At 33.4% G+C, this 27054-nt stretch overlaps 1 protein-coding gene across 3 annotated transcripts; it reads right to left on the reverse strand.

The window, feature by feature from the left end:
• Positions 1-1281: 1281 nt before the first annotated feature.
• ATPSCKMT (ATP synthase c subunit lysine N-methyltransferase) lies at positions 1282-26914 on the reverse strand. 3 transcript variants are annotated; one of them, XM_051969843.1, is made up of 5 exons: positions 26826-26914; positions 19259-19554; positions 12061-12198; positions 8377-8427; positions 1282-1597 (listed from the first exon to the last, which is right to left on the reverse strand). In XM_051969843.1, the coding sequence occupies exons 1-5, from the start codon at positions 26890-26892 to the stop codon at positions 1385-1387; spliced, it is 765 nt and encodes a 254-aa protein (XP_051825803.1). In that variant the 5' UTR covers positions 26893-26914; the 3' UTR covers positions 1282-1384. The 3 variants fall into 3 exon arrangements, with proteins under 3 accessions (XP_051825803.1, XP_051825802.1, XP_051825805.1); XM_051969842.1 differs by lacking the exon at positions 26826-26914 and adding an exon at positions 26415-26797; XM_051969845.1 differs by lacking the exon at positions 26826-26914 and adding an exon at positions 25257-26506.
• Positions 26915-27054: the final 140 nt, after the last annotated feature.

The raw sequence follows: 27054 nt of genomic DNA on the forward strand, positions 1-27054 counted from the left end.
GCACAGACTCAGGAGACCTGAGTTTTATTTCCAACTCAGCCACTAAGTAAACTATATGATCTTAGGAAAGTTCATATCTTGATCCAGCTATTTGCTACCTGTGCCCTTACATAGGTCACCTTAATGAAAAAGTTTGGACTAAGATGATTCTTAAGTTACTTTCCAACTAAAATACTAAGAAGTGTCACCTTCCTATGTTTTCTAACATATGAAATTAAAGGTTTCAATCACATAATTATAAGATTCCTTTGAATTCTAAAATATTTCTGATTATCCCTCTCTTATAAAAAATGTAGCCTAAGAATATAAATTTTGGAGGCTGTTTATCAAGTTATAGAACTATTAATCTACGTGACAGCTATTCATGCAATAGTATACTACAATCCTATATCACTTGAAGAAAAGCAGTTTACATGGATAACATGAAGTAGAGACTTAATAATTATCAAGAATGACAAGAAACTGACAATGACAATTTCTCATTTCCACTTTCTGTGCCTAAATTCCTTCATCTATTAAAAAAAGGTGGGGAGGTAGAGAGGGCAGGGCACCATACTAGATAATAAAGTCCTCAGCTCTAAATCTGTCAACCTAAGATCACAGAATTTCTTGGTAGCAAGAGTTTTCATAATAATGAAACCACAAAACCATCAAGCACTGCATTTTAAAAGTCTTATTAAAGCAATTACTAATATAATCTAACATCTAATGAAAAATAAGCTCATGTTTCAACTTAAATATGAAACCTGTCTTCTTATAAGAGAATTTTTCCTTCACTTCACTTCCAACAATGTTTTATGCCCAACAAAAAAGATGAGTGAATGGCTGTGTTCAAAATATTAATAAGTATGGAATCCATAACTTTTTAAATGAAAAACTGATTGAACATGATAGTGGTTGTACTATTACAAAATATGACAGAAATTGTCATGAATTATTAATTTGGCAGTTTTAAGTGAATTCATCTTAACAGTATTTTTGCATACATTTAAAAACTAATAATACATGTATGTGTGTGACAAGTGTCTCGTTACAAGAATTTACATTTATATTTTTTAAAAAAATCTTTGAAAAGGATCATTAGTTCTTAACGATGGTCTTGTTCTTTCCATGAAAATCATCACCACTAATTCATATTTACTGAGAATTCAAGTGCATAATTTTACAGTAAACCCATTTTAGGTACTCTTTCATTATACATTCATAATCCACTTAATTTCTTTTCCCCTTGCCCTCTTAAAAGAAAACCATTTCTTAATCCATTCCACAGAAATGGATCCATTTTTTAAAATGTGAGTTTTTATTAAGGTATAGTTTCGTAAGTAAATTACAAAAGCATTAGATGTAAATGTACTTTATACCAGAAACAATCAAGAACTCTGCTTTAAACAAAACCTTCAATTGGATGCACATTTGGCATAGGTTTAGGGCAGCTCTTTTTACTTCCTTTAAAAGTCTTAGAATCATATGCCCATACAGTATCTATCCCCTCTCCTGTAACATGATCTGGGTTCCAGTGTGGAAAAGGAAATCGGCAAGCAATAACTCTGGCATCATCTTCTAATTCTAGCTGAAGTTTCTTCTCCAACTGTAGCATCTGTAGAGAATAAAACAATAACTGATAAAGAAGCAAGCTAGGTTTTATATCTGTTTAGAAATTCCTTATGCATTTTATAATTCTAGAAAATTGCTGCAGTTTTCTTCTTTAGTCAGAAAATCATCACATTTTTGTGAAAGAGATCACTTCAGGCCACACATATACAAAGTATAAAATAATTCATTAAAATACATAAAACTAAGTATTAGCAGTGACTATCCTGTCTTTAAAATATCAATTATAAAATGTGCCAATTTAACAAAATATATATTTAATATATAACTTATTTATTTTTAATTTAATTTATTATATTTTATTATTGTTGTTTACATGGTTATAATTTATAAATAAAATATATTTATTATTATTAGATAATTTATATATATACTGGGCTCTAACTTTGACTACATTTACAATGCAAATAGCTTTAAATCATTTGCCTATCAATATTTCAAATACAATTAACTAAAAAATTGTTTTATTCAGGATATTCATTTATAAGGAAATATTTAAATTGTAGAATATTAATGTAAAATAGACTGTTACTATACTATAAGAAATAATGAAAATGAAAATTTCAGAAGGGAAGACATATTGAAGCAGAATAAAATAACAAAAAAACAATATACATGATTCATGTAATGGTAAAAATGAAAAAAGACAAATTGAAAGCTATATAATTAAAATGACCAAGATTTGAGTAGAAGAAATAAGAAAATGCCTACAGATACAAGCCTGTGGGCAGAAAATATTCCATATGCCATACTGAACCATTTTTTCCCCTGGTTTACTTTTCATTGTTTGTTACAGAAATGGTTCACAAAAATGGGGAAGGAAGAATATATTCAAAATTGAAAATGATATTAAGTGTAAAACATATCAATGAAAATTAAGAAGTCCTTAAAATTCTTTCTAGACTAAAAGTAGCTCAATTCCATTATCCTATCTTTAAAAGAGGCATAAGACTCAGTCTTTGGAAGTATGCTCATTAAAAAAAAAAAAAAAAAACCAACCTTAATATACATAGGAAATGAGAGGGTGCAATTATCAAGGAAGAATGTCATCAGAATTCTAGTCAGATATCAACTGATCATCTAACTTATCATTATTAACGTAAACAAGAGATGATTAACAAATGACAGTCATTAGGTAATGAACTTTGTCAGCCATAAAAATTCACAAAAACTATATAGGTATAGGTGGTCTATGGTCTTCATCAATAGAAGAAATATAAATAGTGATGAAATTGTACATTTTTAAAAATATTCAAAAAATGCAAAAAGTAGTATTTTTCTCATTATTCTATAAAACACAAGTTAATTTGTTCTAAAAAATGCTTATTATAAAAGTTAACATAATTATTCCCATGTATAAATAACATGCTTAATATTTATTTTTGTCCCTAAAATATTTATTTCTATGACAGTCATTACATTAAAAAGAATAACCTTATAACAATATGTAAATATAAGCAAAGTCTACAATTCATCTCTAAAGATTTTTCTATAGAACTCGTTTTACCTACCTACAGTCCATTCTAAATTAGTTTGATAAAGACTACATTAGTCATATCTGTAGTAAGTTCAAATATTAATATTATTCTTAAGATCAAGAATGAAGGAAACAAAGATGTTAAGCCAATGATAGGAACTTATTTTTAAAAAAAGTAGTTAAAGAATATGTTTAAGATATTTTCTTAAATAACAAAATAAGTCTACCTGTAAAAAAGAATGCTGATCCCACTTTTGAAATAAGTGAAATTCAAAGAAGGATGCAGTATTATATGATGTTTTACCAAAACATCAAGGATTTATATGGTAATTTTGTTCATAAAAAGGATAATTATAAAGTTACCCATATTATTATTCTTTTAATTTTTTCCACTTTCTTTTATTTCAAAAAATGACTTTGTGTCTTGTTCCGAGTCAAGATAAACTTGAAAATGAAAGGAGTTATTTCAATCATAAGAAATTAGCTAACTAAATTGCATATAAATATGCAACAAATCTAATTCTTGATATTATACACAAAGAGAAGCAATGATGTGGCACATCTGCTTAATGAAATTCAAAAGTATTCATACAATTACAGATTGAAAATGAGGCAAAGTCATCAAAGTCCAATTACATCTTTAAAATTTCAAATAATGTAAGTTGAATAGTTCAAAGAAATCTCAAGATTAATTGGCCTCACCAGGAAATTGTTAATAAGAATAAATATTGAATATTTAGATAAAAGTTTTTATATCACAAATATTGATAAGTTGTATTTTCTTCAATCACAAAATAAGTCTACCTGTAAAAAAGAATGCTGATCCCACTTTTGAAATAAGTGAAATTCAAAGAAGGATGCAGTATTATATGATGTTTTACCAAAACATCAAGGATTTATATGGTAATTTTGTTCATAAAAAGGATAATTATAAAGTTAGCCATATTATTATTCTTTTAATTTTTTCCACTTTCTTTTATTTCAAAAAATGACTTTGTGTCTTGTTCCGAGTCAAGATAAACTTGAAAATGAAAGGAGTTATTTCAATCATAAGAAATTAGCTAACTAAATTGCATATAAATATGCAACAAATCTAATTCTTGATATTATACACAAAGAGAAGCAATGATGTGGCACATCTGCTTAATGAAATTCAAAAGTATTCATACAATTACAGATTGAAAATGAGGCAAAGTCATCAAAGTCCAATTACATCTTTAAAATTTCAAATAATGTAAGTTGAATAGTTCAAAGAAATCTCAAGATTAATTGGCCTCACCAGGAAATTGTTAATAAGAATAAATATTGAATATTTAGATAAAAGTTTTTATATCACAAATATTGATAAGTTGTATTTTCTTCAATCACTTCAAGCCAGTGCTCATTTTTATGGAGTTTACATGTTAAACAGAAAAATCTATTACACTGCTTGGCTAAAATTTGGTCAACATTTTAACTGGTCATTCATTTAAATAATAAAACTTAGTGACCTAAAAAAAAAAAGAAGAAAAAGTCGTCTATTTACTGTAAGACACTGTGACTTTGGCTGCTAGTTTGTTTTCCAAAAGTTAAATCTTTTATGAGATTATTTATTTTGCTGTTAATGCAATATACTCTGACATTGATTCCTAAGTTTGTTATGTTAGATACATTTTTATTTAAATGTTAAGATGATCTCTAATACTGAGTACTGCTTAGAAATTAGTTACTGAAAGTAGAATAGTCAGAGAGAACATACATCCAGAATTTTTAGAAAAGTCTGTTTTCAAAAAAAAAAAAAAAAAGATTTTTCATTAAGTTTTGTATAAAGAAATATCCATAGACAAGCCATGTTTCTTGATTTAAGGTACAAAAAACATAATCTCCAGACAAACAATAATAGAGATTTGGAAGCTCTGGACAGGAGCTCTATTCTATACTAAATAGTTGTTTGATTTGGGGCAGGTTATTTAATCTGTTTCTTCATCTTGATTCTCCTCTAAGATGCTTTACAACTCTCCATGTTAGAACTCTCCATGAAAAACGATTTAGAAAAAACAAGTACTAATCATCCATGTGTAAATAACCCGCAAGAAAATATTAATATCTGATTTTCCTTTGCCACCTAGGACCAAAAGTAGGTCAGCTTCCCTGGCAATCAAGAGTATATACAAAAGTCTTAATATCAAAATTTTGGAATATTATAGTCAAGTCCCTTAAAAATCTTTTACAATTAGTGCTTTCCCCTCCAAGGTTACCTTATTTGCTTTTCATGTGCTTTTATATTCCAATATTTGGGCTAACTAAATATGTATGCATTGTCTCTCTAGTTCCATACTTAAACCTACTGGATATTTTAGACTGCGTGGCCTGAATGCATTTCAAACACAACATATCCAAAATATAACTCCTGATCCTCCAACCCAAACTCACCTCTCTTCCCAAAGGATTCTCTTACAATCAGGGGCACCACTCTCTCTTCTCACACATATTCACAACCACTCATATACCCAACTTCTGTCTCATAACCAACCATTCCCCAACTCTCTCAAATATACAGCAGCACCAACACCTGAGGTCAGACCCTCATCCCCTCTCCCTTGCATTATCTGCAGTAACCTTCTGACTAGACTTCCTGCCTCAACTATCTCTCATTCCACTTCATTCTCTAGTTTTCAAAATATTTTCCTAAAGTATTGGTCTGACCAAGCCATTCTCTCAATAAGTTCCAGTGACTTGCCATTTCCTTTAGGATAAAATATAAACTTTTCTATTTTATATTTAAAGCTCTTCCAAGCTTTCCATGTCATATTGCCCTTCCCTCATGGTATCATGCAGCTAGACTGGCCTTATTGCAGTTTCTCCATAGTGTCCATTCCGTGTCTCCTCTATGTCTTTCCAGAGATTGTCCCCCGTACCTAGAAGGCTCTCCACCCTAACTTGGGAGAATCTCTGGCTTTCTTTAAGAACCACTTTAAGCCACCACCTTCTGCAGAAGGCCTTTCTTAGGCTCTCCTGTGAGTGTTTTTTCATCTAAGGCACCTTTTGCCTACTCTATTTATTCTGTAGGTATCATCTATGGACAAGCTGTCTCCCCCATTAGAATGTAAACTCCTTGAAGGCAGAGACTATTTTCTTTTTTGTTAACTAGCACTTAGCCCAGTGACTAGACCATGGGAAAAGCTTAATAAATGCTTGTTGATTGAGGCCAGAGACCATCTCACCTTAGTCTTTGTATGCCTACCCACCCCTACCACAGGGACTGGTTTAGTCTTTCCAGTACTGTCTGTCTCTCTGTGATCCCATTTGGAGTTTTCTTGGCAAAGATACTGTAAGTGGTTTTCCATTTTCTTTTTCCATTCATTTTACAAATGAGGAAACTGAGGCAAAGAGGAATGAGGGACTTGTCTGTGATCCCAAAGACAATCGGTATCTGAGGCCAGATTTGAACTCGGGAAGATAAGACTTTCTAACCCCAGACTGGCCTCTATCTACTGTGCTACATATAGTCTCCAAATGACACACACTAGATGCCTAATAAGTTCTTGGTTAATTAAAGAAAATAAAGCTCAGAATTTGCCCAAAGTTAGACAGTTAAATAGTGGCCGCCTACAACCCAAATCCCCAATTTTTTCCCCCTGTACCACATTGCCTTCAGATAAACAAAATAAAATGATGAATATTAATGTGGTATTTCTCAGAAATATCATTTAAAATATTCCCCCAAATCAAAGAGAAACAATGTTTCATATTATTCAATATTTCATATTATGTTTGGGTGTTATTTGTATTGCTTCAACCAGCAGAGATTATCAAAAGTTAGCTGAATTTCTGTTCTTACGTGTCATATGGTCCTTCAATTACTTATTTTTACCTTCAATTACTTATTTATATTTTATAAATCCTAAATGACAAAATTTTCAATTAAAGATGCTTGTATGAATGAAATCAACAATGATGTCAGAACACCAAGCAAATCAAAGATACTTTAATATCCTCTGAGTGACTAGCTCCTCAAAACACAACAGAGTTCTCATCAAAAACCCAAAAACCATGTACTCTCAACATGAAATGAGGACTATAGCAAAGACCTCTACTGCCCTCTCCTGGAATATGGTTGATGATTGTAATAAATCTACCATTACAAATTTCACCATTCCAGATAGCATATAGCAATTTTCAGTTAATATAAACTTTAAATATAAATTTTAAAATCAACAAAAATATAAATGCATTTTGGATGTCTTAAAAGTACTGTTAACAAAATTAAAATTGTTTATCTCACTAAAATAATCAGTCCTCTTTGGAAGACTCAAAAGTCACAATTAACAATAAATATGCTATGAAAATTCTATAGCAGAGAATTAATTCAGACTAAATACAATAGTAATACCTGTTACTTTTTAGTTGTTCAATGTCAAAATTTAATGATGTCTAAGTTCTATTTTTACCCTACTACATATTATACATAAACTCAATTCCTTCAAATATAATCCTTTCAATAGTATTAATTTAATATTTAAAATAAAACAAAAGAAATGCATTGGCTTATTACATAAATTAAGAATGAATCAGATAATAAAAGTTACCAACATTTGAAAAAACATAAAATAGTCTAGTTGAACTACTAGCGTACCAAAAAATATCTTTTTTTAAATTATTTTTAAAAATACTACTTGAATAGTAGTGTCTCAAATAACTATACAATTTCACTAAAAAAAAATATTTCTCTCAGGCTCTTTAAACCAACAATTACATGAAAAGTATTTCCAAAGGCTTAAGATTTTTATGAGACTGACTACCTACATACTAATTCAGCACTTTCATTTTTGACAAAGTTCAATACTCTGTCCTTTGAGAAATCATTCTACAGAAATAAACTGAAAATAGTCAATGCTTATCTGCCCTAAAAATTATCTCACTAAAAAATCTGAAGAATTATCAATTTCAAATACTCAGTCCATTAACTTTTTCAAGTTAAGTGGTACAAAAGTGGTCATACCATGGCAAATATGAACTATATTAAATAAATAGTATTTCTTGAAGTAATATTCAAACTGGAAACTTTGAGGCTTAAATAACTGAAATTTTTATTCTGTAATAGGTGTTTAATTTTACATCATCTTTTACTTTTAAATTTTTGATACCTTGACGCAAAATTTGTTATTTTATAGAACCAGTGAATTGAACATCAATGGATACTAAAAATCTGTGGTTGGTCATTTCATATATCAAAGTAAATACAGAAATTAACATCTTTTCAAAGCTGTCACACTGGAAAAAAAAGAAAATAAGAGAACCAAACTTACCATCTGAGGTACTCCAAAAATAACTACATTTGTATACTGTGAAAAACTAACCTAAGAAAAAGAGGGGAAAAAAGTTTTATAGATTAATTTGAGACATTTTAATATGTTAAATAAATGTTCATGGAAACAGGTTAATAACAGTTTATTCATAGAGCAACTTTATAGTGGCAAAATGTTCTCACATGTATTATTTCATTTGATCTTCACAACAACCCTGTATACAAGAAATGTAATCATATTGATAAGGTTTAGATTTAGGGAACCAAAATGAGAGTAAGGTTTCTTGTGGTCAGGGAGTTAAATGATAAGATATAGTGGCAGGTTAGGGGTTCAGGGAACTGAATGGAGAGGTTTAGCTCCCCTTCAACCCTTGGGATTCGGCACAGGGGTAGGAAGTTTTGGGGACTCCCTTCTGGCGGCAAGACCTGAAAATCTAGATTGTTCAGAGGTTTATTATAGGAATGGGGAGTAAGGTTAGAAATCCTGACAGAGAGGCCCTGACAAAGAGGCACAAAGTTTGACTAGGAAAATAGGTAAAGATAAAGAGAGAATAATACTGGAAAAGAATATTCCATTGGACAGAGGCCCTTGGCATTCCCAAGCATGGAGCTGGCATGTTTGGAACTTCTGCAAAGAGAGGATTTTTGTTTGGCTTTTTAATATTGATTTAATTTTGATTTAATTGATTTAATATTGATTGTCTTAGTGGGGGCTGGGACAGCGAGCAGATCAGAACCAGTGAGGGCTGGACAGCCCAAATAAGTCAGAATGGGGGCTGGGACAAGGCTGGATCTCCTATTGGAATTCAAAGGGATGCTTTTTTGAATCAAAGGCTCTGGCATCTTGGAAAGATAACTTGTCTGGGGAGGATATGCCTCAGCCAGGAGGGGCTGGAAATCTGAAAGGAATCACAGATCAATAGGAAATACAGTTTCTTAAAGGGACTCCAACCCACTTCAATAGAAGAAGATCAAGACTCAATAAGGGTGCCAAAAGTCACACAGCTAGTAAGGGGCAGAAAACTACATCTCCTGATTCTTACTGCAATGCCCTGTCCATATCACCTAGTGACAATTTTGATAGCCAAGAAGAAGGCCAATTTACAAAGGCAGTTTTCTTTAAAATTACAGAAAGAAAAGAGTATCAGATTCTCTTCTCAGTCCTCTCCAACAGAATCAAAATGGCCACCATTCCCCTGTGTATTTTCATGAATGCAGAGCCCCTATCTGAGGATGGCTTAAAGCTGGGTAACACAAATATGTAGCCAACATTTCTAACATTGCCAAATAACATTGAGAAGGAACATAAACAGAATAAGAAGCTTGGTGTGGTGAAAGAAGTCCTGAGTTTTAAGTCAAAAGATGGGAATCTTGACTCTGACACATTACCATAATGACTTTAAATAAATCACTTATTCTCTCTAGTCCTCACTTCCTCATTTTAGAATGAAATGGAGGGAGAAAGGAGGATCCTCATTTTCATACAAAAACAATTGATTAATTTGCTTTGCTTGGCTATATTTATTTGTTATAGTAAAGCTATATATGGGGGGAGGGAAGACTCTGTGGAAACTAATACTCATTTTTAAAAGAAAATAATATAAATAAAGCCTTTATAAATGCAGGATTTGGACCAGTTAGCCTACAATGTCCCTTCTAGTTCTAAATCTATGATTATCTAAGACAACTGCTTAGAAAAACCATTAAATGAAAAGAACATATAGAAAAACAGCAGAAAAACTTTCTTCTTCATTCACTACTAGAAATAATGAAAATGGTGCTAGTGATGGTGGTGGTGACCCTGACATTTGCTGGAGAAACTGAGGCAAGATAGAGATTAGAGAGTATTTAATAATTTATTTAAAAGGGAGAGATTTACTGGGACCAAACAGAATACAGCACACAATATGAGTTCTCAATGACATATATACACGTGGCTCAGACTCAGGGGAAAGGCTGAGGCAGAGGCTGAGTCAGGGTGCTGAGAGTGGGAATGAGACTCTGACAGAGTGGGTTGAGCCACCAAAGATGGAATGATATAATGAAGGGAGGCACCATGGAGATGGGGAGAAGCATCTTGATAAGACAGTATTTGATATTCTAATAGCTTGGGATAGGGAAAGGCATTCTGATATTCTAAAATATAAGATCTTTTATCCTCATCAAATATTCTGATTAAGAGGGAGGGGGGTTTTGCATGATTGAGCAGAACAATTATAAACTGAGGCAAAACAATTAGGCAAACCCAGGCAGGACAATTTAGGGAAACTGAGTCAGGACAATAAAAGAGAACTGTGGCATAATAACACCAATAATAATAAAACTCTTCCCTTTCCAATCTAAACTACTAATTCATCTCCACGAGACTATCCATAATAACCTTTTTATAACAGAAGCTCACTCCACCCCTGGACTATTTCATGCACTGGAAACTCTTTGTCCTTTGAGGATTTATTTTATGATAGGCTCCTCTAATAAAGCAGGCTAACTCATTTCTCTAGGAGTTTTTATCATGCCTAAGTACCAAATACCTTCTTTCCTCCCTCCACTCTCTCCCAAAAACCTTTTTTTTGGCTTCTTTTTATGTACTATTTTCTCCCATTAGAATGTAAGACCTTAGTAGACAAATTTTGTCTTTATGATTCTATATGTATTCCCAATTCCCAACACAATGCCAGAAACTTTGTTTCTCTCATTTCTCATTTCTCATAAATAAGCATTTGTTAACTGACCAAATGATGGAAATAAAGTGGAATGAAAATTGTAGCAACTTCATTTTATTATTTTATCAAAATGATCTATGCAAATAAGCTAATAGAAAATTCAGGGTCTAGTTTTTTTCCAAATCACTGTGCTCTTCTTGAAATTCTATTATCTCCTTTCTTACACTATTAGATTATTATATAACATTGAAATGATATTCAAATAGAAAAACAGAAAAATGGTTTAGCAGAGGAAGTTCAGGAAAATCTTTGCTAAGTTCTATTAAAAGATTGGCACATAGGTATACATTAGAATTAAAATATAAGCAAAACTATACTGTTTCATTGAAACTCATCATTAATATAACCAATCAAGCTCCAGAAGTTATGACTTGAAAACTTTATTCAAGAAAAAAGTTTTCTGTAACAAATACCTACTCAAGAAAATTCATTTGTGTTGTATGAAATTTGCCTCAGGTAAATAAGTTACTTTTTGAAATACATAATAATTTAATAATCATTTTTCAAAATAAAAAATAAGTTTTTTAAATAAAAAGTCAAATATTTGCCAGAAATGTCTGAGAGTTAAAAACCTTAATTACAATTTTTAAGACTACTACTTGAGATTAGACTTTACTGTCACTGTGCAGTAGAGATTGATAGTTTAACTGTAAATCAATACTTAGAATTCACATGATTTCTTACAAAGTAAAATTTTGATTCATACTTTAAGGAGACTTAATTGAACAACTAATGTGTAAATACTAGCTAAATTTCATCTGCTAAAAAATTCAGAAGGTAAAATGAACAATGATTATAATACTATTTTATTTTTGCCTTACTTTTTAAATCTGTTACTTTCCATAGGTTTTCCCCTTGCTTTAACACCTACTGTATTATATTTTACAAGTTTAAATTATTAAATTAAACCATTATATCAATACATAGCTTCCATAAGCTCTATCTGCTTTCTATATACCTACCTTCCATAAATCTGAAATATAAAATTTTGCAACATCATGGACACCTTCTCTCCAAGCACGATACCTGGAATACCAAACTAGCCAAGGATTTAACTCATAACCAACAGCTCTGAATCCTTCTTTTGCAGCAGCAATGACCTACAGAAAACAAACGAGCACTTACTCAAACACAAGAAGAAAATCAACAAATTATTCTAAGCCTAAAAACCAAAATATTTTCTAATCTAACTCACTGTAATGATGATCATAAATCAATTAATTACTATTATGTGAGTATCCACTAAGTTTAAGACATTGCTAAAAGATATGTTTTCAAAGGTATGATGCTAAATGTAAATAAAAATATAACTAGATTCTGTAGGATGTTGTTATCTTCCATGGATTATATGCATCTCACCTTAGTTATCAAAAAGGCTGCCATACAGGTGTTTTCCACAATATTTATAGTGGAACTCATTGATATGGCAAATAGGAAACAGTAGATAATTTGTCAAAATTCTGCAGAACTTGGAACTAACTTCTAGAATTTACTCTTCAATAACATGAATACTTTGAATAATTAGCTGTTAATATTACATCATTTTTGTGACATGACAATAATATTCAAACTTTAAAATCAAGTAAAAAAAAAAGGATAGAAGAGTGTTGAGGCAAATGGTCACTTCTGGCAAGATAGAAGAGGGAGAGATTATATGGGAATTCTGTTCCCCAGTACTTTCCACAAGAATAGATACAAAAAAGTTCAAAATAAAAATGGGGAGATAATGAATTGAAAATAAGGAGGTAATCAAAAAGTCTCTATAAAATAGCCTCTCACAAAAGAAAAAAAAGATTCAAAGAATTAAGAAAACAGAGGAAAAACACTTCCATTGCAACAAATAAATATTATGTATTAAAAGGATTAAAATATAGATTCCAAAAGGGAAGAATAACAAACAAAAGTCAAGATCACTAAGTAAATAGCAACAGTACTGAAAACAAATGTGGATCTTTACATATTAAAGAGAGACATAAACAATGGGAGCAATAAGAGTACCTAATAACAGTAAAAATAAACAAAATGAAAAAAGATGGACATTATATCAATAAAGACAAATATGCCATTAGTTAGCACAGATCAAGACAAAATAATAAAAATTAACAAAGTGGAGATGTCTGTGAGAAATTTAAATGAGAATATGGAATCAAAAATAACAAAAATGTTTTGCGAGATGACAAATTAGAGCCAGGATAAGAAGTAAAACAAAATCAATGAGAAAAACTTTCTCAAAATTAGTTTCTAAAAGTGGAATGTATTTGACGAGGTTAGTGGCAATACAGAGAGTTAGGAGAATCCCCTTTCTAGTCAGCACAGGTTCTTCATGAAAGAATTCACGAACCGGAAAAGTTTTAGGTGGCAAAAAAGGAAGTTTATTGTTGGCACTGTAGAAATCAGCTTTTGCTAGAAAGACTGACTTCCGAGTAACAAAATCCTGGCAGAGAGAGAAACAGAGGTGTTAACTAAGAAGAGAACGTCTTCACAGCAGGCAGAGGTACTTTTTTTGCCAGATATTTTATCATGTAATTTTCAAATACTAACAGATAAATGTTCTTTTCCATGTTTAACTAAATTTGTCCATCATTGTCAAGGCTCAAGGCACAGAATGTTCTACCTATAAGAATTCTCCTGGGGAGGAAGGCAAAGAAGGGGGGATTAAATTAAGTTATAGGATCTAAAACTTTTAAATTTTAATCATCTTAATGAAAATCTATTTATGGAATTCCATTAAAATATATATAAGAATATTTTAAACTGATAACCTGATCACTTAACTTTGTCCTTATTGTAACATGGTTACTGTTCCCATTCTTTAGAAGTACGCTGAATAGATCAATCTTTTCTTGATTATTCATGTTCATCATTATCTCAATAATCACAATATCTAATGCATCCTGATGTTCATAGTGATTGGAATATGAACAAATAATTTGCTTCTAAATTATCTTTTGTGTTTTCTGTCTGCTTTGCATAGTTCTGTCTTCCCCTTTCTTCTATTACAGCTATTACTCCTTCAATGTAGCCTGTTGCTTCGAATTTACACATGATGGTCTGAATTATGGCCTGCAAATGGTACCAGTTTTAGACAAACTAAGCTAGTGATATCAAAGCCAAATAGAAACAATAGTAACTAAACCATAATGGAAATCTATGTAACTCACATACTGATTTTAGAAAACTCCACATTAACATTATCTATGTTCTATTGTACTTTTGTTAAATAACTCCTAATTACATTTTAATCTGGAACTGCACTTTGCACTTTGTACTTACGCAAAGTGTTGCTCCGACCATCTGTTTTAACACCTCTATATAAGACAAAAAGCATAATTTAGTGATGGCCATTTGGCAGACAGAGGCACATTTATTGACTTTTTCTGTTGTCAGCTGTCTTCCAGATGAGGGAAAATTATTGAAAGTCTAAGAAAAGATAAATGGTCCATTGTTGTTTGCTTCCTCCCACTTTCCCCTCAAAGCACCATGAAAATATTCTATAAAAATATGGATATATGTATTATAATGAACTGATGATTTCCTAAAATTGCATAATTTAACAATTGTGCCTTCTAATATCAAATACTAATTTAGTCTTGTATTCTTTTTATATGACGATGACCTATAAAAACATTTTTCTAAAATAAATATTAAAAATTTAAAGAAATAAGATACTTATTCAAACCACAGATCTAGCCAGGAATGCCAACATGGAGCATTCCAGTGCAGGGAGAAGCTGTGTATTAGGGAAATAAAAGGTCCCAGCTTGTGCAGGACATAAGAATAGCTAACAAATGGTACTTCTGTTACTACTCAAATTGAGGTCAGAGATACAGAACAAATCTAGGAAGTGTCCTGTGCCAGGGATAGCATTCTCCTAGGTGCAGTCTCAGACCTAGGCTCTGATCCCAACAAGAAGCAAGTTTAATAGCAAGCAATAGCTAAGCAGAAGTAGAGCAGGGCCTAGGTTACAACCTCCAGTCAGATTTAAAGTCTTCAGGGAAATAACCAGGGTAGACATTCCAAACTAAAAGGAAGCCCGGATTTGTCACTCTGAACCAACAGATCTTTCCAGATGGCTGCTAGAAACTAAAGCCTAGAATTTCAGCCAGGGCAAGCTCATATATATGTTAATCAAATCCAAATCCAGATTAGGAATTTGTGAAATTCAGCCTAGGATGACATCAATCAGTTTTTGCCTTGAATCAGACCACTTTGGGAGTAATGAATGCTAGTAGGTCTCCATTCTGAGTTTGCCCTGAGATCCTGAAATAACTGAAAGGAAAAAGTAAAAGGAACAGCTCTAACATTTCTTCTAGAAGTGGATAGATCTGGCCTCTATAAAATGTGATATTAGGAAGTTGGCTAGAATAATAAACAAACAAAAAAACAATATCACCATGAGAAATTATTGAGACAAGTAGTTATGGGGCAGCTAGGTGACTCAGTGGATAGAGGATCAGCCCTGAAGCCAGGAAGACCAGAGTTCAAATCTGGCTTCAGACACTTCACACGTTCTAGCTGTATGACCCTGGGCAAGTCACCTAACCCCAATTGCCTCCAAAAAAAAAAAGAGGGGGAGAGAGAGAGAGAGAGAAAGAGACAGAGAGAGAGACAGAGACAGAGAGAAAGAGACAGACAGGTATTTATGATACAAACACAAAAGAAGATAATCCCAAGACATATATAAGCAAAGCCTCAAGGCAAAACATTGCTTGGGTATAAATTCAACTAGAATTCCTGGAAGAGATGAAGAAAGAATTGGGGTGCGGGGAGGGTTTAGAGGAAGGGGAAGAGTTCATAAATAAAAAGAAATAAAGGCATTATTTTTAAAATGGAAAAGACCATTTACAAAGAAATAAAGGCACTACTTTAAAAATGGAAAAGAAATGTAAGCCTTGGAAGACCCGGAAAAGAATCAACAGCTTGGCACAAGAGATATATAATTTTGCTCAAGCAACAAATTCCCCCAAATTAGAATGAACAAAATAAAAAGTAATTTCTCCATGAGATAACAATAAAATAAAATAAAAAATAAAAAGATTGAAAAATAGAAGAAAAATGAAGGTATCTTATTGAAAAATAGCTCACCTGGAAAATAGAGCAAGAAAAGATAAATTAAGAATGCTTAGGCTACCTGAAAATCAAGACCTTTCCCCAAAAAGAGCCTAGACATTATATTTCAAAAAATTAAATCAAAGCAATCTAGTGTTTGACAAACCCAAAGATTCTAAATTTTGGGATAAGATTTCATTATTTGATAAAAACTGCTGGGATAACTGGAAATTAGTATGGCAGAAATTAGGCAAGGACCCACACTTAACACCACATACCAAGATAAGATCAAAATGGGTCCATGACCTAGGCATAAAGAACGAGATTATAAATAAATTAGAGGAACATAGGATAGTTTATCTCTCAGACTTGTGGAGGAGAAAGAAATTTGTGACCAAAGATGAACTAGAGACCATTACCAATCACAAAATAGAAAATTTTGATTATATCAAATTAAAAAGCCTTTGTACAAACAGAACGAATGCAAACAAGATTAGTAGGGAAGTAACTAACTGGGAAAACATCTTTACAATTAAAGGTTCTGATAAAGGCCTCATTTCCAAAATATATAGAGAACTGACTCAAATTTATAAAAAATCAAGCCATTCTCCAATTGATAAATGGTCAAAGGATATGAACAGACAATTTTCAGATGAAGAAATTGAAACTATTACCACTCACATGAAAGAGTGTTCCAAATCACTATTGATCAGAGAAATGCAAATTAAGACAACTCTGAGATATCACTACACTCCTGTCAGATTGGCTAAGATGACAGGAAAAAACAATGATGAATGTTGGAGGGGATGCGGGAAAACGGGGACATTGATGCATTGTTGGTGGAGTTGTGAACGAATCCAGCCATTCTGGAGAGCGATCTGGAATTATGCCAAAAAGTTATCAAACTGTGCATACCCTTTGATCCAACAGTGTTTCTATTGGGCTTATACCCAAAGAGATACTAAAAAAGGGAAGGGGACCTGTATGTGCCAAAATGTTTGTAGCAGCCCTGTTTGTAGTGGCTAGAAACTGGAAAATGAATGGATGCCCATCAATTGGAGAATGGCTGGGTAAATTGTGGTATATGAATGTTATGGAATATTATTGCTCTGTAAGGAATGAGCAGCAGGATGAATACAGAGAGGCTTGGAGAGACCTACATGGACTGATGCTAAGTGAGATGAGCAGAACCAGGAGATCATTATACACTTCGACAACGATATTGTATGAGGATGTATTCTGATGGAAGTGGATTTCTCTGACAAAGAGACTTAACTGAGTTTCATTGGAGAAATGATGGACAGAAACAGCTACACCCAAAGAAGGAATACTGGGAAATGAATGTGAACTATTTGCATTTTTGATTTTCTTCCCGAGTTATTTTTACCTTCTGAATCCAATTCTCCCTGTGCAACAAGAGAACTGTTTGGTTCTGCAAATATGTATTGTATCTAGGATATACTGCAACATGTTTAGCATATATAGGACTGCTTGCCATCCTGGGGGGGGGGGGGGAGGGAGGGAGGGGAAAAAACGAAACATAAGTGATTGCAAGGGATAATGTCGTGTAGAAATTATCCTGGCATGGATTCTGTCAATGCGAAGTTATTATTAAATAAAATAAAATTTATTATAAAAAAAAAATTAAATCAAATCAAAAAAAGAAAACTGCCCAACTCTCTTAAAGCAAACTGAAAATGTTAAGAATCTAATAGTCACCTCCTGAAAGAAATGCTAAAATGAAAATTCCCAAGAACATTATGATCAAAATCCTGAGCTTCCAGATCAAAAATATTGCAGACAGTTAGAAATAAAGAATTCAAGTGCTGAGGAACTATAGTCAAGATCACACACAAATTAGCAACCACTACTAAAAAGGAACAGAGGACCTGGCTATCTGAGAAAGCTTACAACCAAGAATAATTTACGCAGCAAAACTAAAATACTACTGGAGATAAAACTAGGAAATGAACCTTTAATCAAAGAGGAGACTTCCACATCCCAATAAAAAGCCTAGAACTGCAGAAAAACTTTGAAGTATAAGCATAAGAATCAAAAAAAAACACAAAAAGCTAAATATAACAACTATAAGGGCCTTTTTATAAAAAAGATAAAATTATTTTTATTCTAATGTGAGGAGATAATGCAAGTGTCCCTTCTGAATCCATCAACATTATGAGTTTATAAACAGAAGGCCTCACAGAGGTTCTGTTATGTCTTGATAATCACAAAATAATGAAAAGGGAACGGAAGAGTAATATTTCAGAGGAGAAAAAGGACAGAAAATTCTATTTCACATAACTGAAGTAAACAAATATAAATCTATATAAATAAGGAGGAATGGGGAATGGGTAGCAGATAGTACTTGAATCTCACTCTCCTATAAACAGGTGCAGATAGACACTTCACTTAACAGGGAAAGAGGATAGAAAGAAGAGAAGGAAGAAGATAGAATCAGAAGGTGGAAAGATTAAGGGAAGAATTAATCTTAAGTAAAACAAACTTGTTCAAAAATATTTATAACCACTCTTTTTCTAGAAGGAAAGAATTAGAAATTGGGGAACTGCCTCAATTTACAATGAGGAAATCTACTGGGGAATGGCTGAAAAAGTTATGATACATAAATGTGAAGAAATATTATTTTGCTAACTGAATTGTGGAAGGGAATTGGTTTCAAAGAATCTTGAGAAGCCTTATATGAAATGATGTGGAGTGAAATCAGAAAAAACAAAATAACAATTTATATAGTAACAACAATATTATAAAGAAAAAGCACTTTAAAAGACACTAAAACTGATTAATACAGTGACCAACCACTATCCTAAAGGGCTCATAAAACATGCTACCTACCTAATAAAAGAAGTGTTGAATTCAGAGGACAGAGACATATTTTGAGCATGGCCAATGCAGCAATTTGTTTTGTTTGACAATACATGTTTTTAACAAGGATTTTGTTTTTCTTTCTAATTTGGTGGAGGGATACTATGTGCAAGGCAAAGAAGGCAGGCTGTTGTTAATTTTAAAAACAAATAATTTAAAGAAAAAAAATGCACTAGGGATACTGACAATAATGGAACCTACAAATCACAGTAATGTCAAAGTATAACTTACAATACGACCATCACCACTACCAATATCTACTAGGGATCCTCTTCTACATCGTAACATCTTCAGAACATTTTCAATCTGATTCGAAGTTGCAGGTACAAAAGGCAAACAAATTTTCCGAAGGGCTGGAGTTAAAAAAGGAGTAGCAACTGCATACACAGCTACTAGTGTCCCACCAACTATCCCAGGGAATAATAACTTCCAACTTCTTTTTTTCAAATTGCCAGCATCAATATTTGGAGGCAAATCTTGTTCTGACGATCTTCTTTCCTGAGGTAATTCTGAGATTACAAATGTACCTAGAGAGAAACACACCCCCATGCCCCCCAAAAAAGGATTACCAAATCTGTAATGAAAAGTTATTTTTTTCTACTCAATATTTATCATTACCACTCTTTCTGAAACTCAAGTCTCCCTCTCCTGGAGCTCTGGACTCTAATCATATGAGTTTAATCATATGTTGCAGTCTCAATGTACCGTTGGTTCCTACTCTTCCCTCCATTTTCCACTTCTAGCTTCCTTGTATAGAGTTGTCTTTTCTTTATTATAATATACGCTCCTTGAGGTCAAAAACTATTTTGTGATCTTCTAGTTTTATCCCAAATGCTTAATATAATGCCTGATACATGGTAAACACTTAAAAATTCTTTCTCCTTTATTTGATGGTTTTAAAAGAAAGCACAATTCAGCTTTGTAATCTAATTTCAAATGTAGGATTTCAAACAAAGATCATATATTTCACTAAGAAAATATTAAATTCTCTTGGAAAAAAAAATCAATACTAATTGAATATAAGTATCTGCTTCTTCTAGCATAAGGTTGTTTTGTTGCTCCAAAGGTGTCTTTTACTGGCAGTTTATTCACATCTTGATGGTAAATTATTTCTTCAATATCCACAAACACAAATACAGGTTTAGAACATTAATGTCATGCATTTATAGCTCAAAACAAAATCCTCAGATATGAATAATCAACAAAGTGTTCTTATAAATTTAATAATATCTCAGTTTCAAGGGAAGTGTAAGGGAAGAAGTCATCAAAATAAAGAGTTCATTTGATCATGGTTGCACAAGGAGAACAAAATAATGATAAAGGACATACAAATTAAGGCTTTAAAAGCATTTACTAACTACAAGCCACAAAAAGTCACAAATCATGTGAAATTTTATAGCTAGTCCAGGAAGAAACAAATCATTATTTGTAAGGTAAATGTTCTCAATGATGACCTGAATGCTTACAGCACATCAAGCATGATATATTCATTATGTCCAAGGAAATAGAAGAGTAGTTTGACTCCTAATTAGCATAGCAACATCTTTTCAAAGTAATTTACATGGATGTCTTGCATTCCATTTCAATCCAATTCATCATACATTTGTAAAGCACTTAATACATAAAATATATTGTGTTAGGGATACAAAGGCAAAAAGAAATTCCAAGACCTCAAAATTTTTATCAGTAAATCAATGAAGGGAAAGAAATACCCTAGGAAAAACAGAGGAGAAAGAATGTAGGGTACAAAAATATCTGGCAATCAGGGACAACTTTATGGAAGAAAGAGTACAAAGTTGGATCTTAAAGAAAGCTAAGGATTCTGACAGATAATGGGAAGACTATATACTCTAGATATGAAACACAGCTTGTATAGATATATAGAAGATCTAAGTAAAGAAAGTAGCTGACAGACCAGTGCGATTGAAAGACAAAGTTTATTGGTTGGTTGCAGCAAAATTTTAGATTTTAAATGACAAGTTAAAGAATATCCTTCAAGCTACAGGGAACTACTGAAGTTTTTTGAAGAGGGAAAGGCATAATCAGGCTTTTATCATAAGAGGGTTATTTTGACAGCTATGGAAAGGATGGAGAAAAAGGAGAACTAATTAAGAAGGAAATACCTGGAAAAGGTAAAGAGATCTTAAGTAGTAGTGTGAGTAAAAAGGAGGACAAATAAAAGGTATGAAGGTAGAAATGGCAAACCTTTATGACTAATGGGGTATGGGAGAGGCAAAGAGAAAAATTAACTGAGAGGTTACAAACCTAGGTAACTGGGTAGATGATATTATCCATCCAAGGTTATCTTGTATTTGTTTTGTAGCTTCTATTTATGGATAAACTTACATGTGAAAAAGCTTGTTAGAATTTAAACTAATTAAAGGAACTTATTTGATTAATCTTAGTCCCAGAGAAAAGATAATAAAATAACAAATGCTTCCCCCTTTTCTCAACAGAAAGGTAGATGATTTTGGAATGCAAGTGACTTGCCCTTTTAGACAGTCACTGTATCAGTTGGTTTTACTTCAGTATTTTTATTCAAGAAAAGATTCAAAGCTGGATGAAGAGCTGTATCAAAAGATGACTGTCACAACAAGAAAAAACCCCAATAAAACTTTTAAAATAGAAATAAGAAAATTTGGACAGGCTTAGAGCAAAATTTGATGGGTTTAGATATGTAATTATAGTTCTACAATGGAAAAGGACCTCAGATGTCATTTTATGAGACAAGAAAGCTTAGCTTTAGCAAAAAGAGCCAACTGATAAGAGCTGTGAACCAATCTAATTCTTACAGAAAATAGTGCAAAAAGAGGAAGAAGAGAGGAGGGACAGAGCAAGACAGAGAGGAGGGAAGAGGGGAGAGATAGGGAGAAGAGAAAAAGAGGGAGAGAGGAAGGTAAGAAGAAAGGGAGGAGAGCGAGAGAAAGAGAAGGGGTAGGAGGAAGGGAGAGGAGGAAGAGACAGGTGGGAAGGAGGGAACAAAACAGAGAGGAGGAGGGGGGATGAGAGAGAAAGGGAGAGAGGAAATGAAGGAGGAAGGGAAGAAGAGGGGGGAGGAGGGAGAGAGAAAGGGGAGGTAAGGAGAGGAGGAAGAAAAGAGGAAAAGAGAACAAGAGGGAGGGAGAGGAAAGAGGAAGGGAACAAGACAGTGAAGAGAAGGAGAGGAGGGGGGAAGAAAGAGGGAAAGAGAGAGAGACAGAAAGACAGAGAGAGAGAGAGAGGAGAGGGGGAGAAGAGGAAGGGGGAAGAGGGAGAGTGTGTGTGTATGTGTATTGTTATAGGTATAGAAAAATGAAGAATTAATGCCAAAAACACCTTACTTTCTCAGTGGATTTTAGGGACATAAACAGACAGCAGGTTTGAAACATCCACTATAGAAAATAAAACAGAGGCAGTTAGGTAGTGCAGAGGATAGAGCATCAGCCCTGACAGAAGTCAGGAGGACTTGAGTTCAAATCTATCCTCAGACACTTAACACTGCCTAACTTGGGACCCTGGGCAAGTCACTTAACCCCTAATTGCCTGGGGGGGAGGGAAGAAGCAAACCAAAATCTCAGAGAGGAATAAAAAGTGAAGTCTAAAATGAGATTAAATACAAATTTATGGTAGTTTGGATAACAGAATTACATGCAAATGCCAATTCAGGAATTGATGTAAAAAAGGCAGAAGTAGGGTTAAGGATTGGATATATGTGGAAGGCAGGGAATAAGGGAGGATGAAGATTATTAGCACAACACATTTTGTTCATTTTCTTTAAAAAAACAAGAGATGGAACCTTCAAATTAAAAATGGTTGAAATTTATTTCAACAAATAAGGGCATTCTAGAGGTTGGGAATAGCATAAGGAACAGACTTGGAATAAGTGTTATGTTTTGATAGAAGATTGTCCTGCATAATCATTGTTAATGAGTAAAAATTATATTGAATAGGCAGGGTGGGGTCAGACAATAGAGAATCTTGAGGTTTAATTTCTTTGGTATTGATTCTGTAAACCCCAGCTTCTTAAACTGGGTCTCTTTAAGGAATGTGGGGGGTTATGAAATTATATTTATTATTATATGTTTGGTTTGTATATCTATTTTATAAACCTATATACTCAGGGTCACATAAAAATTTCTCAGGCAAAAAGGAGTTGTGAGTGGAAAAAATTTAAGAATCCCAGCTGTGAAATATATATACATTAATAAAAATCATAAATTCACTTTAAATAATAGCATCCCAAACTTACATACTTTAATAGATCTGTGTTGCCATCAATAACTCTGTTTTTCTCTGTGTCACTACTGTGGTACCCACTTTCCTTACACATCCACCTTTTCACTGTATTACAGATAGTTGGCATCAATGTTCAACAGTGGTATATATAATCAACTAACAATATTTTGACACACTAACAAAGACTGATAATGATCCAACTATCAGATAAATAAGTAAAGCACTAGGCAGGAAAAGTGTCCAAGTACAATCTGACAATTTAATAATTATTGTCAAATACCAGCAATCTGGGAAAAAAAACCAACTGATACTTTTATCATACATAGACAGCACTTAATACTTTTTTAATTCTTTCACATAAATTTGGACATTAAGGTGAAAAATCACTGATAATAAGGATTGAAAGGCAGCTAAATGGTATAGTGAATAGAGCATTAGCCATGAAGTCAGGGGACCTGAGTTCAAATTCAATCTCAGACACTTAACACTTACTAGCTTTGTGACCCTGGGTATAACTGCCCACCCCCAAAAAAAAAAAAAAGAAAAAAGAAAGGAAAAGAAAATTAACTTAATAAAAAAATAAACTTGATAAATAAGGATTAGTCAATTAATTTCTTAAATTTATGTCCCATTTTCTAAGATTCATTTCAGTTTATTTACTATCTACTATATCATTGGCATTTAGAAGAGATTCAAACAGTAGTTGAGCTGTCCTGCTTTCTACAACCCTGGAAATAATAGTAATAGAATGAATTGAAAAAAAAGAGAAGCATGAATTAGAAAAATCAATTAAGAGGTAATGCAATATCAAATCAGAGGTATCCTCAAAATTTCACGTAGTACTCTATTCCATATCTAAGGATCACATGATAAAAATTTTCTATTAAAATTATATATCTTTTTGTCACATTCTTCTGAAGTAGATTAGAAGATTGAGAGAACATAGTTTTATACCATTGAGAAAAATGGTTCACAACATGAAAAAATCAAAGGCTTCTAAATCATGGAGGGAAAAAATTGTTAACTATATCAATCCATCAAATTAAATGTTTTTATATATATGAGGATAATGTTTACTATTGATCTTTCCAGATACAAAATGCTAGCCAAATGATTTATGTTCCTCTTCGCTCCCCATCCTTGTTAGTTCATAGATAGCATATTAATAGATAAGTCTCTCATGCACTTATATATCATAGTTATTTCTATATGGTATACCAAAAGTCTTAGATAACATGAATCATGAAAAGACTTATGAACTCATCTCTGTCCCCTACTTTCCCTGGCTTCCTTCAAGTTCCAACTAAAGGCTTACCTTCTAAAGAAAGCCTTTCCCAATCTCTTTTAATTCTAGTGCCCTCCATCTGTTGACTGTTTCCTATAGTCCATCTATAACTTGCTTGTTGATCATTATTTCCAAGTTATCACCCCTATTAGACAATGATAGGGTAGGTGTTATTCTTAGTCTTTCCTTATATGTCCAAAACTTAGCATAGTGCCCGGCAAAGAATGGGGATTAATATTTACTAAATAATGTAGTTCTAAAATAGAGGCAGGAAAAAAACCACTCAACTAGAAATAGAGAATAATAAAACAATTGGTTCTAAATACTGTGAAATTATAATGACCAAGCTTGAGGCCCTAAAAAAGAGAAATGAGAAGGTACTTCCCCAAACCTGCACATACATAACACTATCTTTTTTTCAACAAATTGGTTAGTTCTGAACTGCTTTTCCTCATTTTTTATTAAGAGAAACGGCTCTCCAAGAGTAGGAAAAAGGAATTCACTGGAAAATATACGCTATGTAAAAACAAAAGAGAGCAATGAAACTAATTTTTTTTATTGAATTATTAGTAGAAAGATGGGAATTGAAGGCCTGTGGAGCCACATCAGTAGTGCTGCAACTTTTAAGACTCACAAATGGATCAAATGTGTCCTAGACTTCAAGACATCTTGGTGAACAGAAGCTCCTAGGGTGACTCTAATGACTAAATTTTTAGGGATATGACTTACCTGCTCTGATCCTGGAGAAGCTGTGTTTATTGAAACACATAAAAGCTTCCAAGTGTACTTCATTTCACTTCAACAGACATTGTTATAATCTTTATCTTATGTCCCAGCTTCTGAAGTGGAGGGCATTCTTGCTTGAGCACAAACCCCTCAATCACTCTCACGCAGCTTTACAAAGTGCCTGACACATGGGAAGTTCTTAGGCTCCTCATGAGATGACAAATTATAGAATAGAGTTTCTTAATCTTTTTTTGTTAAGGATGTCTTTGGTTAACTGGTGATAAATCAGTCCACCGATCCCTTCACAAGTTCATTTTTTAAAAAAAATTACAAAAGAAACCTACCATATTGAAAATAATAAAAAACATTTTTTAAATAAAGGACTGCTGTTGCTCCAAGGAGAACACTGACCACATAGTTTCCAAGACCCAAATATTCTCCTTCCAGTCCAAAGCTCCTTTCAAATGTTTGCTAAACAAAAAACACCCCAAAATGTCAAACTAAAAATCATACTTGATTTGGGTACTTGATTTCTATTTCATTACTGATTTGTGGATTCATTGAAAATATAAATTTGATGCAATATGCCACTAATGAGACTATTCGGCCATATCGAAGTAACAAACATGAAAACTACCCACACTGACCCTAAAACATTTCAAAATTGAATCCCTTTAAAGGGCAGGTTTGTCAACAGCACTGGTTATCTCCCCGCAGCAGATAATGGCCCCAAGACTGTCTCCAACTAAGATTTATTTTCATTTCATTTCACCAATACATTATCAGGCCAGTCACTACGAGTTTTAATTCTATCGATTAACAAGCATTTATTAATCACTTACAATAAAGGAAAACAAGTATCAATAAGTAATGCATCTAAAACGTGCCAGGCATTCCTCTTAAAGTGCTGGGATTACAAAAAAGGCAAAAGGCCGTCCCTGTCCACAGGGAGCTCACAATCTGACGGGGACAACACACAAATATAAACAAATAAGCTCTGTGTTTATAGAAATAAAAATAAGAGAAAGCACTATAATTAAAAGGCCTCAGGTAGTGTTCCATATGTAGTAAAACACTTAATATTTTTTGAAAGAATGGAGGTCTCTGCCTTCAAGAACTCATCCTTAACGAAGTCAACGAGTTAATAATCAAGGGATGCACCTAAGATTTGGGCGGTGAGAACATGGATGGTGGTTTCAATGGACAGCTGCAGAGACCCGCAGCAGGTAACTGGGGGATCAAGATCCACAGGCTCAAAGGATGCCGGGAGTTTACAGTTAATTGGCATGGGCTCGCCTGCCGACCTCCAAGGCTCGAGCCCAACCCGCTTCGGGAACGTTAACGGCCGAATGCGCTCCCAACTGCCAGGGCCTGCCACGCGCGCCCAACAAGGGAGCGGAATCGAGGCTCTCTACTGCCAGCCCCACGCACAAGGAGGCGCTACCACACTCGCAACTAAAGCTAAGGGGCTGAGCTAGGACATAAGACAGAGGCATCCCGCCCTCCCAGGTTCTCTCCCGTCGGCTGTGAGAACGGAACACGCCGTGATACCCCACAGTCTTACTGGCTCACCTCCTCCTTCCCCCATCGCGAGAACTCCGGCCGCCCCTAAAGGGGGGCACGACCATCTCCACGGCATAGACCGGGGAGGAAAAAGAGAAGACTCAGAGATAGCATTTTTTATTCCGCCTCAGTATCCAAAACCTTTGGGACGCTTTTAGCTTTAGAGAGAAACAAAATATTTTCTCTCTTAAGAAAAATAAATCTGCGTGCAGGGGAAGGAATTCCTATCAGCCTTTGG

Source organism: Antechinus flavipes, chromosome 1 (assembly GCF_016432865.1).
Source record: "Antechinus flavipes isolate AdamAnt ecotype Samford, QLD, Australia chromosome 1, AdamAnt_v2, whole genome shotgun sequence".
In the NCBI taxonomy this organism is placed as follows: Eukaryota; Metazoa; Chordata; class Mammalia; order Dasyuromorphia; family Dasyuridae; genus Antechinus; species Antechinus flavipes.

Bases quoted from the DNA above. Each gene is read 5' to 3' on its own strand.
- ATPSCKMT (XM_051969842.1), bottom strand. From the start codon at position 26,541: ATGCCAATTAACTGTAAACTCCCGGCATCCTTTGAGCCTGTGGATCTT. The intron at 8,428-12,060 runs GTAGGTATATAG...TCTTTTTCTTAG, and splicing joins ATATTTCAGATTTATGGAAG to GTTAGTTTTTCACAGTATAC. The intron at 1,598-8,376 runs GTAAGTTTGGTT...TATTCTCTACAG, and splicing joins TTTTTGGAGTACCTCAGATG to ATGCTACAGTTGGAGAAGAA.